General features: G+C 46.4%; 1 protein-coding gene across 3 annotated transcripts in view; it reads left to right on the forward strand.

The window, feature by feature from the left end:
- LOC122625173 overlaps positions 1-13,945 on the forward strand; it is a 112,070-nt gene extending 98,125 nt beyond the window's left edge. For all 3 annotated transcript variants that reach the window (XM_043805128.1, XM_043805130.1, XM_043805129.1), the window contains 2 exons: positions 7,134-9,208; positions 11,522-13,945. In XM_043805128.1, the coding sequence (XP_043661063.1) occupies positions 7,663-9,208; positions 11,522-12,756 (2,781 nt within the window). In that variant the 5' untranslated portion in view covers positions 7,134-7,662 and the 3' untranslated portion in view covers positions 12,757-13,945. The remainder of the gene's footprint in view (positions 1-7,133; positions 9,209-11,521) is intronic.
- The last annotated feature ends 1,735 nt before the right edge of the window (positions 13,946-15,680 follow it).

The following is a 15,680-nucleotide window of genomic DNA, read 5'->3' on the forward strand; positions in this document are numbered from 1 at the left end:
TGTAGTATTCACTTCCAAATAATGCCATGATATTTGTTCGCAAACTTGGAAAGATTAAAGCCTGTACCAAGAGTATCCACATTCAAAAAGAAATTCCTCTTGAGGAGCAGACACTTTTACGATGCATTTCGCAAAATGATGGCCCAGGTTTTGGCAAGTGTGGTGTTAAGAGATGAAGAACATCCATAGGGCAATCTTGTCTAGACTAAAGCAGGAGCTGAAGTTTAACTTTCGCAACCGAAGGCTGTGCAGAAAGTTTCGCCACCTCAAACATTTGCCTTCACACCCGTCTTCGCCAACTGATTTGTGTAGCGGAGAGACTTTAATCAAGAAAGTTCAATTTTTTTTTTCCTTCTCTGCGCTTTTTTGCCATTGCTTTGCGGCGTTCTCGATAGCGAAAGTTTTGTCGCCTGTTGCCACTGCCACTGCCACTGCCACTGCCACTATGCATGCTGAAGCGCTGATGAAGGGGATTCCCCACTCGCCCACTTGCCCACTCTCCAGCTCTCGAACTTTGCAACTTCCCACCTCCCCACTTTCCACTTTCCCACTTCCTCACTTCCCACTTGGCAGCGGCCGAAGTGGAGCAAATTGAAAAGGGGCGTGGCCACGTGGTGGCAGGTGGTGGACGCAAGGCGAGGCAAGGCAAGCCAAGGCGAAAGTCGTCGCAGCTTCGACTGAAATTGAAAAACAAACTGCAGCTGGGCAAGCTGGGGGCCAAGCCAAAGGAGCCATGAAGTTGCGGCGGGCAGGAGCAAGAAATTGAATATTTGATTAGGCGAGCAGCCAGATGACAGTTGAGTCCATCCTACATCCTCCATGCTCCATCCTCCATCCTCGGCAGCAACTATTGCTCCAGTATTCAGCCTCCGGCAAATGTCAGCTGGACTTGAACCCGAACCAGAAGCAGAACTAGAACTCGAGCCGGACCGCCCACTACTTGCCAACCAAATGAATCCTTAAAATGTCGCTGTGTCCGTGGCTACAAGCGAGAGATGATGATGGTCATGATGAGGATGATGAGCGCACTGATGATGATGGTGCAACATGCCCCCTGTAATGTGGCATTGATTGCGCCACGATGAGCTAGCCTGGGAGTACATCCAGAACGCACCAGGATGCAACAGAATGCACAAGGATGCACCAGAATGCACGATGATGCACCAGAATGCACCAGGATGCACCAGGATGCCCCAGGACACCCTACTACTACACACGACACTTGATTGGCAGGCGACACGTTGACAGGCGCGACTCACCGCGACTTATTGAGCCGTCGCGTGCAGCTTGCCAATTTTCGATATGGAAATGCACCTGGCCGCCAAACACCTGTCAGCGATTTAAATCCACGCAGATTGGCCAACGCACCTGGCCAAAAAAAAAAACCTGCAAAGGAGAAGAAGAAATAAATACATTATACCCACGAATTTGCCCACATTGTATGCCTTAATTGCGGCCACACGTTTATGTTTATGGCGCAGTCAAGGAGCCATCCACGGAGCCATTAAGTGCATATAAAGTGGGCTCATTTCATCATCATTTCACCGCTGCTACTAAACTTAGAAGCGGTTCTCTGGCAGCAAAATATGTATAATGTATACATCTACTTACCAGATTAAAAGTAAATTAAATAGATAAGGGGTATACTTTCTGTTTTTCTTTCTCAAATTACAAAATGAATGGGATTTATTCAGGCGGCAAATATCCCTACACTCAGCCAAAAACTGTGCGAATCGAACAGTAATTTATACAGTACGAAGTTCGCTGAGTAAAGGGTATCTGACAGGCCGTTCTCGCTTGCGTTTATTGGTTTCTCGAGTTTGCTTAGCTACTGAAATAAATCCCCTTAAATCAACAAATAATAAACAGAAAGTTTATGAAATTCCATGAATTCCAACCCTTTCATGGAAAAGCAACTCCCATCTTACAAATATCTGCCGCTTTCTATTCCCCCCATTCCCCCCAATTCCCCCATTTCCCATTTAGTGGCATATACGCTTTTTAATAAAGCATCCAACTAAAAGAAATGGCAGACCGACCGACGGGAAGATAGCAATTTCGGTCGTGCCCACCATTTGCACTCCCATTTCCATTTCCATTCCACTTCTGATTCCATTTCCATTCAGCTAAATGATTGCAATGACCGTTGAAGCGCGGCTAACCGAGCAACACTTGGGCGCCAATTCGACACAGAGTAATTTGCAAATAGGCTTAAAGTGCACTGTGGCCAAATAGCCCTGACTTTTGCGCCAAACACACAGAAAACAGATAGTTCGAAGGCTGACGTTGTTGCCTCTGAAAATCCGATGTCATTGGAGAGCTGTGTTTGTGACATTCGCTGGAATCATTATCTTGAGATGATGTGTACATTTTAATAAAACTTGAATAAGACTTGAATTTAAATGCACTCCCATTGCAAACAATCAACGTGACCACAAAAGTTCGCCGTGTAGAAGGACAAATAACCATATTCGGCAGGAGTGCGCAGAAGTTTGCTGGCGAAAGAGCAAACACCAATAGAACTTTGCGAAACAAAAACACATGTGAAGAAGTGTTCTTGCATCGTTCGTCGCCATCAGTGGCGAAAAGCGACGAAAAGCTAATATGTATATAAAAATGTTTTTCTTTGTCCCCCTTTAGCGCCAAAGCACCGAGCACATGCTTTTATGGCTGGCTCTTTGAATAGCAGCTAGATTAACAATCGCTTTCAGAGAGCAATTACAAACTAGAGTGGCGCGTTGGCTGCGGACAGCCGAACTGTGAATGCCCTAACATCGATTCGTTAACATATTTTCACTTCCCTTACTCGTACTGCATATAAACTTGAACAAGTTCTCTAAAAGTAACAGCTTCACTCAACTATTCAACAAATTTAAACTGAAGCTAACACCTTTGCTATTTCATAGTACCAACATATTATATAAAAATGTATTATCCTGATGGCAGTTCCATTTAAATATTACAATCGCAAAGGAACATGAAATGCTTGCGAAATGTGTCATTTTCCTTTTTTCTTTTTTTTTGTGGAAACTGCCAGTAGTCTATATGTAGATACAGATACAGAGACGAAAAACACTGGGTCCTAACTGTGATGCCAAAATTCGGATCAAAATTATAATAGCCTTGATGTTGATGTAGAAATACGCAAAGGAGCGGAGCTTTGGGGCTTTGGGGTGGGGAAAACCCTTGATGTAGACATTGCTATTGCTATTGCTATTGCTACTGTTACTTTAACGCGAATGGATCGGAAAAATAGGGCAAATCATAAAAGGGAAATAAATGCGCTTCATTTAGCAACAAATTGTTGTGACGACAGAATAACAAAAAATTGAATTCTTGTCCGCTTTCAACGGTTCAACAACTTTTGTTGCATAGACACACTTAAAATGCCATTGCCAATTGGCATACGACAAAAGGAGAAGCACAGAAAGCATCGAAACCATCGAAAGCATCGAAACCATCGAAAGCATCGAAAGCAGCAAAAGTACCGAAAGCACTGAAAACAGCGGAAAACGAGAAAACAAAGCAGAAACAACGAGCAGAATACACAAAAAAAATGGAATAGAGCCAGGGAAAAGTGAATTGGGCGCCATAAAATGAACGAAAACCGAAACCAAAGCAATTAAATTTGTTTAAATCGATTTAATCTGACAATAGACAATGGACCCTCCCGGCCCCGCCCCCGCCCGTCCGCCTGTCCGTGGATTTTCTGTCCGCGGACACAAAGTCCAGACCCCTGGACTCCCAGTTGGAGCATTTGGAGCATTTGGAGCAGTTCGGGTTCACTTCAGTTGGCATCATTTGAATATGGGGCCTGCCCGCCATATAGCAATTACAACCGCAATTGCCAATAAAATGACCACGTTAAATTCTATGGCAGTTTGCAGTCCGGAACGCGAAACCAATGACAGGGCATGGCATGGAATGGGACGGAACGGGACGAAGTGGACTTAAGTTATTTATAAAACAATCAATTTGTATTGCCTTATTTATAAATGTGATGAAAAGATGAAATTGAAATCATATTTCTGCATTTCGAGCACGTTGCCGGGGGATTGAGTTAGATTTAGGAGCTCTGATTTTATTTGGCTGCCAACTGGTTTGTTCATAAACCAAATGGAATATTTTAAGGCAGTGGATTACATTTGGCATGCCGATGCATTCACATTTTTGGGCTTAATGGACTGCTGTGCTGCTCTCGATACTTCAAGTTTTGGCAATCGACGAAGTTCTCAATTTGAAGTTGAAGAATGACATATATACATTGATGCTTGCTTCGTCACTACGTGGATTGTTTTATGCTAATACAGGGTGCAGTATACTAGATGAACTATACTACACCATGTAGTTGCTTCTAATCTCGCCGAGCAGCGCGTATGACCAAGTAAATATGGTAATTGGCCGACGGGGACAAAGGCAAGGATTTACAGCCCCACAAATTTCACACACATATTACAGGGAGCGGAGCTCAAAAGTTTTGTCGGGCGTTCGTTGTAAATGGCTGCGATTTCAATTCCAAAAGTTTGAGGTATTAATCCAAGTTTGGCGGTTTTTCGCCGCCAACTCTCTCCGCACGAAATTCCATCCGCACAAACTGAAGGAGCTTTCTAAAACCCAAAGCCATGCCAATCACCCAGTACCCAGAACGCAAAACTCAGTGGCAAAACAACGAACGAAAACCCATTGAGAAAATATTTAACAAAGCGAAAAATTGCACCGCTTTTCTTTTATTTGCATATTTAATTTGTTTTGAGGTTTTTTCTATCCATACAAAAAAACCGCTGACACAGGCAGCGGCAAAAACCGAACGAAAAACAAAAAAAAACAACAACAACAACAACAAATGGAAAAAAATTACAAAAATTGTGCACAAACAAAAGGAAAGCAAACAGCACACACGGGCATACTCAAAGTATATTCACCCAACTGTACTGAATACACGAATACTCAAATACTGAAATACTCAAATACTCGAATGTACGACGAATCCACGAATGGAAAGCCCACTCAGCTCCGCCTCTTGATTTTCCTGAAGGCTCAAACGTGAAAACCCAAACCCAAAACCCCCCACAATGCAAAGCTATGTGGGCCATCTAAAAATGTATCAAACTCACATCAAATATATGGATTTCTTTCTGTTTATTTACCAATATTTGTAATTATAAGCCGGCAATAAAGGCATCGCACGAAGTGGCAAATTCAGGATATTCAGGAGATGGTTTCTAGTGGGGGAAAGTATGCATTTGAAAACGCTTCAATTGAATTACTCTCCATTAAATCAATAAGGAGTTGTATTCAATCGGCTTTTAGTGCCCAGAGTATTTGCAGATTCTCTCCTCGAAATAACTACAAGTTCTTAAATATTAACTAAGTTCTGTGGCCTGCGGAGAGAGAGAGGCTTTTGGCAATAAATAAAGTTTTTCTTAGCGGTGCAGCCACGTTGAACCAATATTTGTCCCGTTGCCGCCATGGCCGGAAAATGGATCGACTGGGGAGCCAAGGAGCCAAGGAGCACGTGGCGCCTTTTTTGGGGCTTTGGGAAGTGTTGACGTCACGAATAGCGCTTAATTAAAGCGGAATACCCGGCTCAATGCTAAAGAGGCGGTCCTTCAGCCGCACAAACTCACCATTTTTTGTGTCTTGTTTGCACTTGCTTAAGAGCAAAGCCACCCATTTCCCAGTCCCCCCCCCCCGTGCCCCACTCTCCAATCCCCAATCTCCATCCCAATATGATGGTGAAAAATGAAGGGGGGGGGCGGGAGGCGGGGGGTGGGGCAGCTTGGCAGCGATGCCGCAAGTCAGTTAGAAGCCGCAAACTGTCACAGTTTAACAACATTTTCATTAATCAAGCCGCTGCTGTTCTCTGTTCTTCTCAGCTTTTCCCTGCTTTCCCTGCTTTCCCAGCTTTCCCTGCGTTTCTGCCACCTGAAGAGCTGGCCAAAAAGAAAAAGGACTAAACAGCAGATTAAGGGGACGGGGACGGACACGAGGACGAGGACGAATCCGCATCGGAATCCTTGTTTCTGCCTTTGTCGTCCCGCTGTGTCAATCTCTTCTGGAGATTCCTCCTGCTCCGAGTTGGTGGACTTTGTCGCGTGGCTGGGTGGCTGGGGATTCCACTTTCCACTTTCCCCGGCACTTTCTCCACCCGAAAACCCTTTTAATTATGGCGCGCATTCCTCCATTTGATTTATTCACTCACATTTGCTCGAAAGTGACAAAAACTGCATGAGGAGAGGGATTAAATATCTTAATAGACAACAATGGCAATATAATCAGATTTCAAATACATATATTTAGGTGGGTTTCCACATAAAGGACGAGTCATTAGTGACACTCATTTCAGCTAAGTGCAATTAATTATGTTATTTAACATTGTATATTACATGAATATATTTTAATATGATTAAGAGTGAATAGAACAATAAATAGATGTAATTATTACTTATTATTTATAGTAATATGTCACATTGATAACAAAAAAGTATCTGGCTTGAATGCAACTTTAATGTTTCCCCAAAAATAAATTATAAGCAAAATAAGTTTAATTAGCATTCAAATGCTCAGAAAATGCGTCTTTAATTAATGGTTCTTTTGGCTGAAATGTGGCTTAAGCCAGGTTCTTTGAAGCCATCGCATTTACCCGCACATATGTATATATGTACATATATGCAAATAGCAGCCATGCGATCAATTTGTAATAAAACTTGCTGCTCCTGCGAGACATGGAAAACATAATCCTCTTATATCGGGACCACACCAGCCATATATATGTAGTAGTATACACCAAGTAGACATGTATACATATGTTGTGTTATGCGGGAGCTGCGAATACCGCGCAAATTACCCAATCCCATTGATGACACACAACAAACTTTTGCCAATAAGGCAGAGGGATTTCTGGCCTTGCCGCTAATGTCTCACCTTTTGCCTCGTTAGCAACCCCTGGGTCCGGTTATCCCCAACCTCAACCTCAACCTCAGACCCAACCCCAATCGCATCCGTATCCCTATCGGTATCCTTGTCCATGTCCTCGTCCCTTTGGACAGGCAGAAAGTCGGAGTTAAGCCCACACTTTTCGGAACACTTTATTAATTGACAAACTCTCTGCATTTTTTTCGCATTTCCTTCAGGTGGAAAGAGCAGCGGCAAGAGCAGGAGAAGCACGGCTATTCGCGAGCTTAGAGCCCACCACTGTCCGCCGGGACATTAATTAATCACGGCCTTGTCATTCGCAAGGATCGAGGAGTGGCCAAACGGCCAAGCGGCCAACCAAGCAGGAGTACAGGAGTACAGGAGACAGGAGACAGCAGAAGGGTGCAGAAATCAAATTAACAGTGCGTCAAAAGGATTAACCCCGAGCAGGGTTTGGAGTTGGAGTTGGAGTTGGAGCACGTAAACCAACCGACCGACCCGGGATCCACATTCCAGGGTCAGCGGGTTACGCAGTTTGGAGCTTAGTTCGGAGCGTAGTTGCGAAGCTGCCTCCTTTGGCACGTGTTCGGCGGCTCGTCGTCGCGGATTAGCGATAAATCCCGATACAGCCGCACCACAACGAACGACAAATCACACCCAGACCCACACCCACACCCACAACCAGGTTTAGATTCCGATTCAGACCCAGACACAGACCTCGACCCAGACTTGGAGCCACAACCAGCGATGATGGGCAACCGAGCGGAGGGGAACGGACGACTGGGTATCCTCCTGCTGCTGGGAGTGCTAGTGGTCCTCATGGCACTGCCACCACCCACGGCGGGCACCACCGACTGGATGCAGAGCTGCGGCACCTGCCACTGCCAGTGGAACTCGGGCAAGAAGAGCGCCGACTGCAAGAACAAGGCGCTCACCAAGATTCCGCAGGACATGAGCAACGAGATGCAGGTGCTGGACTTTGCCCACAACCAAATCCCAGAGCTGCGACGCGAGGAGTTCCTACTGGCCGGGCTGCCCAACGTGCACAAGATCTTCCTGCGCAACTGCACCATCCAGGAGGTGCATCGCGAGGCCTTCAAGGGCCTGCACATCCTCATCGAGCTGGACATGTCGGGCAATCGCATACGGGAACTGCACCCGGGCACGTTCGCCGGCCTGGAGAAGCTGCGCAACGTGATCATCAACAACAACGAGATCGAGGTGCTGCCCAACCACCTGTTCGTCAACCTGAGCTACCTGTCGCGCATCGAGTTCCGGAACAACCGGCTGCGCCAGGTGCAGCTGCACGTCTTCGCCGGGACGATGGCGCTGAGCGCCATTTCGCTGGAGCAGAACCGCCTCTCCCACCTGCACAAGGAGACGTTCAAGGATCTGCAGAAGCTGATGCACCTGTCGCTGCAGGGCAACGCGTGGAACTGCAGCTGCGAGCTGCAGGACTTCCGCGACTTTGCGATCAGCAAGCGGCTCTACACGCCGCCCACCGACTGCCAGGAGCCGCCCCAGCTGCGCGGCAAACTGTGGAGCGAGGTGCCCTCGGAGAACTTCGCCTGCCGGCCGCGCATCCTGGGCTCCGTGCGCTCCTTCATCGAGGCCAATCACGACAACATCTCGCTGCCCTGCCGCATCGTCGGCAGTCCGCGTCCCAATGTCACCTGGGTGTACAACAAGCGGCCATTGCAGCAGTACGATCCCCGGGTGCGCGTCCTCACCTCCGTGGAGCAGCTGCCGGAGCAGCCCTCCCAGGTGCTCACCTCGGAGCTGCGCATCGTGGGCCTGCGGGCCTCCGACAAGGGCGCCTACACCTGTGTGGCGGACAACCGGGGCGGACGCGCGGAGGCCGAGTTCCAGCTGCTCGTGAGCGGCGACTATGCCGGCGCCGTTTCCGCCTCCGACGGCATGGGCATGGGCGCCATTGGGGCGCCAACCCTGGATCCGCAGACGAACATGTTCCTCATCATCTGCCTGATCATCACCACGCTGCTGCTGCTGGTGCTCGTGGCGGTGCTGACGCTCTTCTGGTACTGCCGTCGCATCAAGACCTACCAGAAGGACACCACCATGATGAGCGGCGACGGCCTGATCTCCTCCAAGCTGGACAAGACGCACAACGGCTCCATGCTCGAGGGCTCCGTCATCATGGAGATGCAGAAGAGCCTGCTCAACGAGGTCAATCCCGTCGAGAAGCCGCCGCGCCGCACGGACATCGAGAGCGTGGATGGTGGCGACGACGTGCTCGAGATCAAGAAGACGCTGCTCGACGACACGGTCTATGGTGAGTACCATAGCACAGAAGTGCTAAGAATATTTCACAAATATTTTGTATATTCTTGCATGCCAAGTGAGCAAGAATGTCCTAATTAAAATAGACATAATTGGGTGGAAAAAACAAGTTTTTAATGCAGTGCGATTAAAAAAGAAATACAATTTCATAAAAGGCTATATTTTAATTATGGGTGCCTAAACCAACTCTCGCAATCAGAACTATTTTAATATTGCAATGCATTTGCACATTTGCACAAATGCCTTCTATTTAAGCGCGAAAATGTTAAGGATTTAAGTTTTTATTGCCACACTAAATTGTAACCACACATGCTGGCCATGATTGCATATTTTATTCCGTCATTACTGTTTATTATTTGTAAAAACTGCGTATTTAGTGGCCAACTAAATCCAAAGTGTGGCTCCACTTCCATTCCATTTCCATGTACTTTTCCATTTTTCCATTTTTCCACACCTAATGCAATTGCTACTCGCCAGTTGTTGCTCTTTCAATCAGCAGTTGTGATTATGACCTGGCTTTTTCAATAACAATCATAAATTGCCATTGTTGTGGAGCAGAAAAAGCAGGCAAATTGCCGTGTAATGTTAATAAATGACATGACAAAGTTTGAAAAAACGGCAGATCTCACGCTCCTCGAAGAGATTAGTAAACATACCAACCTACTTTTCACAGGGCATTCACGAGTAGTAGCAATTTTGCGATTTAATAACGAGCTACATGGCTTATTTTATGTGTCATCATCAATGCGGTTGGGCAGCAAATGATGCGAGACGCTTGTCAACACGGGATGTTCGTCTCTATTTGGACAGTGTTTCCATCTGGATGGCACTCCAGGACGTTTGTCCACGGAATGACCACGCCAATGCCAATGCCAGTGCCAGTGCCAGTTCGTGTGCCAATGCAAACACACTTGTATTTTCGCGGAAAAGGCAACACCGAAATTTCATTTGCCCCGGGATCCCAAATGGTTAACCTGGCCCCGAACTCCTGGGGCCAGGCCGTCGCTTGTTTGCTTAAAATTTCCCATTTCCCATTTCCCAGTGCCCATTGCCCATCAACTATTTGGGAAAGCGCAGAGCCCACAAAACCAACAATGTTTGGCAAACACTACGTAGCACAGCACTACATAGTCGCATGGCCATGGCAATATTAAACGATTCTGTCAAACTAAATTAGCCCCGTAAATCACGGGGATTCGCGATGAATCTATTAGCTAATCTTGCACTTGATGTTGCCACATTCGATTGGCCAGTCGCTACCCGCTACCCATCAGTCATCACATAAATGGATGTCTGTGGATGTCTGAACAAGCGGCTTGATATCTTAATGATGAGATAAGTGGGGCAAAGTCACAGTAGTACTACTACAGTCGCTATGTAGGCCGAAGGGCTTTAGTTTCGTTTTACTTTATCAGTTTGTATATTAAAGCTATAATGTGATGAAGTAAAGACAGAGTGAACACACTGTGCTATATGGAACTGCTATGAGAAGGAATACATAGTACATAACTATTATGGTTTATATTATAATCCATCACATTTGCGATGGCATGTAGTCGCCTTTTTTCAAATCTCTTCTCGTGGCACGGGGATATTCAATAAAACCATACAAGAAACTAAAACAAACAAGTAGCAAAGAAGCCAATTGGCGTTGACAATTGGAGTGCGCTGACAATGGGAAAGACAATTGAATGCAATTGATGGACCGCTCTGCACTGGACTGGGATGAACTGAACTGCGAACTGAACTGAACTGAACTGAACTGAAGCGAGCTCGTGTCACTTAAGCCCAGTGTTCCCTGTCCGATTGGGCAAACGAGCAGTGACATGTGCCAAGTGTGCTCCGTTTCCACGGCGAGGGATTACCTACCCAAGAATCATTATTTTTCAAAAGAAATGGCTGTCAAAACTATTTCCCACGGACGCGGACGCCGGATTAAGCCACAGAGGGCTTTGCGAGGCACATAACTATTGAATATCCCCCGAATACATAAAGCATAGTAGGAAAATCAAACGGAATTAATCCCTCCTTTTTGTCCACGCAACACAGCTCCTGGCAATATATTCGTTCGAAATGAATTGCATAGTGAAATTTGCCGCATTCAACAGGAACTCCACAAAGGAGTGGGATTAAAGTAAAGAATAACCATGGGTTACATGGAAACATGGGTGCCTTTAATGGCGACCACTGGCAGTTGATTACCGCTGCGGTAGAGTAGGATTTAGGATAGATGTGGTTTACGATAGATGTAGTTATAGATAAAGGTACCAGTTTATAATGTAAACCAACTCCTTCTCCATTCCAGTGGCCAATCACTCGCGCGATGAGGAGGCCGTCTCAGTGGCCATGTCGGATACGACGACCACGCCCCGATCTCGACACACCTACGTGGATGATGCGTACGCGAACAGCTTGCCACCGGATCTGCTGGCCTTTCCCGCCCGCGTGCCGCCCACCTCGCCCTCGATGCAGTCCTCGCAGTCGAACATCCCCGACCAGGTGATCTACGGCATCCGCTCGCCGCCGTCGCTGACCAGTCCGGTCTACACGCACATGACGCCGCACGGCATCTACGGCACCAAGACGATGACGGCACCGCACAACGGCTTCATGACGCTGCAGCATCCCAAGTCGCGCAACCTGGCGCTCATCGCCACCGCCAACAGCAGTCGCCAGCACCAGCACCAGCACCACCACCAACTGCAGCAGCATCAGCACCAGCAGCAGCAACAGCAGCAGCAGCATCCGCTGGCCACCACATCGCCCTTCCTGCCCGCACCGGTCGTCTACTCGCCGGCCACGGGCGTGGTCATGAAGCAGGGATACATGACCATTCCGCGCAAGCCGCGCGCCCCCAGCTGGGCGCCCAGTACGTCCGGCGCCGCTGGCCACGGAACCATACAGCTAAGTGAGTTCCAGAGCCCCACATCGCCAAATCCCAGCGAGACGGGCACCGCCACCACAGCGGAACTGCAGGCGGAGCCCGTGTACGATAACTTGGGACTGCGCACCACCGCCGGCGGCAACTCCACCCTCAATCTGACCAAGATCGCCGGCTCGCAGGCCGCTGGTCAGCAGTACTCGATGCGGGACCGGCCCCTTCCGGCCACGCCCAGCCTCACATCGGTGTCCTCGGCGACCAATGCCAGCAAGATTTACGAGCCCATACACGAGCTGATTCAGCAGCAACAGCAGTTGCAACAGCACCAGCAGCACCAGCAGCTGCAGCAGCAGCAGCGACTGGGCTCCATGGACACGGAGCCCCTGTACGGAGTTCGGCAACAGGGGATCACGATACTGCCCGGCTCCAGCATCAGCGGGGCCGGACTGGGCCACGCCGCCTACCTTTCACCCGGCTCGGGCGCTGCCGTCTCGCCCAGCCACGCCAGCAGCAGCGGCGACTCCCCGAAGGCCGCCAAGATCCCACCACGCCCACCACCGAAGCCCAAGAAGAAGATGTCCGTGACGACGACGCGCAGCGGCCAGGGCAGCACCAGCCAGCTCTTCGACGACGAGGGCGAGGATGGCACCGAGGTCTAGATTGGCACCCACGGCGATCCCCATCGTCGGCAGCCGGCGATGTGATGCACTACAACCAATTGAACCGAGATGCGATGCAATGCGATGGAATGGGATGCGTTGGCATGTCGCTGCTGACAGCGAGCAGCAGTAGATGCGGATCCAGTGGACGAGGAATGGGGAATCCATGGCGGGCTAAAAGCTGGAGCTGGAGCTGGAGCTGATAACTTTATGGCGTGGAGGGAAGGGTTGCAGCCCCCAGTCGACAACAAAATACAACATCAACATCAACATGAACATCAACATCCGCTGTTGCGGCTTGTAAAAATAGCCGGCGGAAGGATTCTGTTCCGTGGTTCACGCCACTGCTTGACTTGTGTGCCAAACGACTGATGTAGGTTTTAGTAATTAAATCGATGAACATGCAACACAACAGAAGAAAGGCAAATGCGACGAGCAATATGTAATCGTCAGCGAGTTGGTGGATGATGGTTAAAAAGCAAATAGACAGAGACTCAAATCCGTTAGGGCGATGAAGTCGCTTTTAGGAGCATCTAATCCCAAATTCGTATAGGCGGATATACGTAAAACCCAATTTTAAAACCACCTTTTTTTGTGTAGACTATAGCTAGTTCGGTACAAAATGCATTATTCGTATATAAAGAGACATACATATATATACACACCACACACAATTTTAAACTTATATGAACCCTAGAACAAGAAATATCCTATTATGAACAAGTATACATAAAGAACTTTCAAATCAACGACAGTTTGTTTAAGCGCAATGAAGAGGAATAAAACACTTAATTTTTTCCAAATTTTTTAAAATTGTAAATGTAAAGGCATACAGTTAATCGCATTAGGCTACCATATATAGATACATATATATAAATATATATATATATATATTAATGATATATACTTATATTAGCGTAAGGAACCACTTGCATCCTTAATTTTTTTTTTAGTTTTACGACAGCCACCACGCGATTCGGGAATTAAACTACATGAAAGTATATTTATAGCGGGTAAGTTTGTTAAGTGCGTTTAGCGGTAGGATAAAGAGTTTGCATTCGCAATTAAAACAATGAATTGAAACTTCTATGTATACATATAGTCTAGAGGGAGGGCGCGCAGCTATAATTACGATTGTACTAGTTATAAAGACATATTAAATAAATTTGTATGTACATGGACTCACGTATGACATTCTAGGCATTAAATATACACCCAACCTCCCATTACCACTACCACAACCACTGCGAAGAAACGAGGAGTTATAGGCTAGGCAAGGCGAAAACACTCAAAAACCCTCAAATTACCTTCACCCGACTCATTTAGTATCCAAACGAACGCATATGCAAGGCATTCATCGGCAGTCACTCGCACTACATCAGTACGAATATACCCGCAAAGTATTGTGAAGTCCAATGGGTAACATTGGGCAATCCAGCACCTACTACTTTACTACCCTGGTAGTAAAGCTGCAGTTGAGTCCAGACAACCTACCTACCATTCTTTGCCATGCTGTACGATATTTGCCAATCAACCTGCAGTTTCCTATTATTTATACCAATTATACGCCTAGTTTCCTGCAGCGCACTGGCAATCCACTGGCATGCAGATGCGATTTTATTTAATAAAAACGCACTCTCAGGCACTGCCAAACTACTTCATTTCGAGCGTGTGAGGGGAAGCAGAAGTAGACGAGGACACTCTAAAGAATATGTGGCTTGTTGCCCCAGGCAGGCCTGAAAAAAGGATCGGAGAGTTAAGAGCCAGTGCTTTCAATAGATATAGACGTGTAAAGAACCGCCCCAAACTTGCCCCTAGAAAATCGTTACTTGATGTGGATTTACTAGGAGAATCAACGAAACTGCGAGTGTACACCCAACCCATACTTGGTTTTAAATAAGCAAAAGTATTACGTAAATCATAAGTTACCTTACCATTTTTATTGTGCTCGTTTTTTTTGTATTCGCAGTTATTTACAGAGTAATTATTTATAAAGTTTGCTTTCGAATTTGGACAAACGCAACATGATTGTAATAAATATCTCAGAAATTCAAAGCTCTATACAGGCATTTTGTAAAACCAGAAACAGAAAAAGAAACAGAACGAAAATACAAAAAAATATTGTAACGTTGCGAACAATTTGTTCAGATTAGCTCAAAATCAAAACAATTATAATTATAAATTGTAATCTAACTGTAATTGCTAGAAGGGTTCTTATATATACGTTTTTTTTATCATTTTGCATAATTTGCCTAACATATAAAATATTGAAATAAACTATGAATAAAAGGAATCCAACCAACCAGGTGTTTTCTTACTCGAACGCGACTTCCTTTCAGCCACTACAGACTCACAGGTTGCTCAACTATTTCAGCTATTTTCTGCAGTGTATGTCGACAGCTGTCCGCCTAATCGAAACACTTCGATTCATGATAGAAAATTTAAAAGTTAATGCCCGCCAGGGCGCTGTCGCCCTTTTCGATATTACGCAACATAAAACTTATATTGAAATCAACTTTTAAACAAGCCAGTGTCAGTGTGTGTGTGTGTAAAGGACAGCATGCTGCACACGCCCGAAAGCATGCAACACTTTTTTGTAAGACATCGCAGAATGTTGCCCAAAAGTTTCTTGTTATTCCATTTACTTGTATCGGCAAAGAGCATGCTGTTTTTCAGCAGAAATGTGCAGCACGAATGTATATAATTGACCAGCATTAACGGAAATGTCGTTGTAGCCATGTTACACGAAAAATCTAGGTCTCCGGAACAAGGATCCTTCGCCAAATGAACCAGGACTTCTGGCACACCACGCGAACTGGCGTACTGTCTACTTTTTAATGCATTTAATGGATATTTGTTTGCAACACACAACGCATTTCAGAACATTGTCTTGGCGCACTTAAGTAGGCAATGCATTTTGTAAC

The sequence above is a fragment of the Drosophila teissieri genome, chromosome X (genome assembly GCF_016746235.2).
Source record: "Drosophila teissieri strain GT53w chromosome X, Prin_Dtei_1.1, whole genome shotgun sequence".
Taxonomy (NCBI): Eukaryota; Metazoa; Arthropoda; class Insecta; order Diptera; family Drosophilidae; genus Drosophila; species Drosophila teissieri.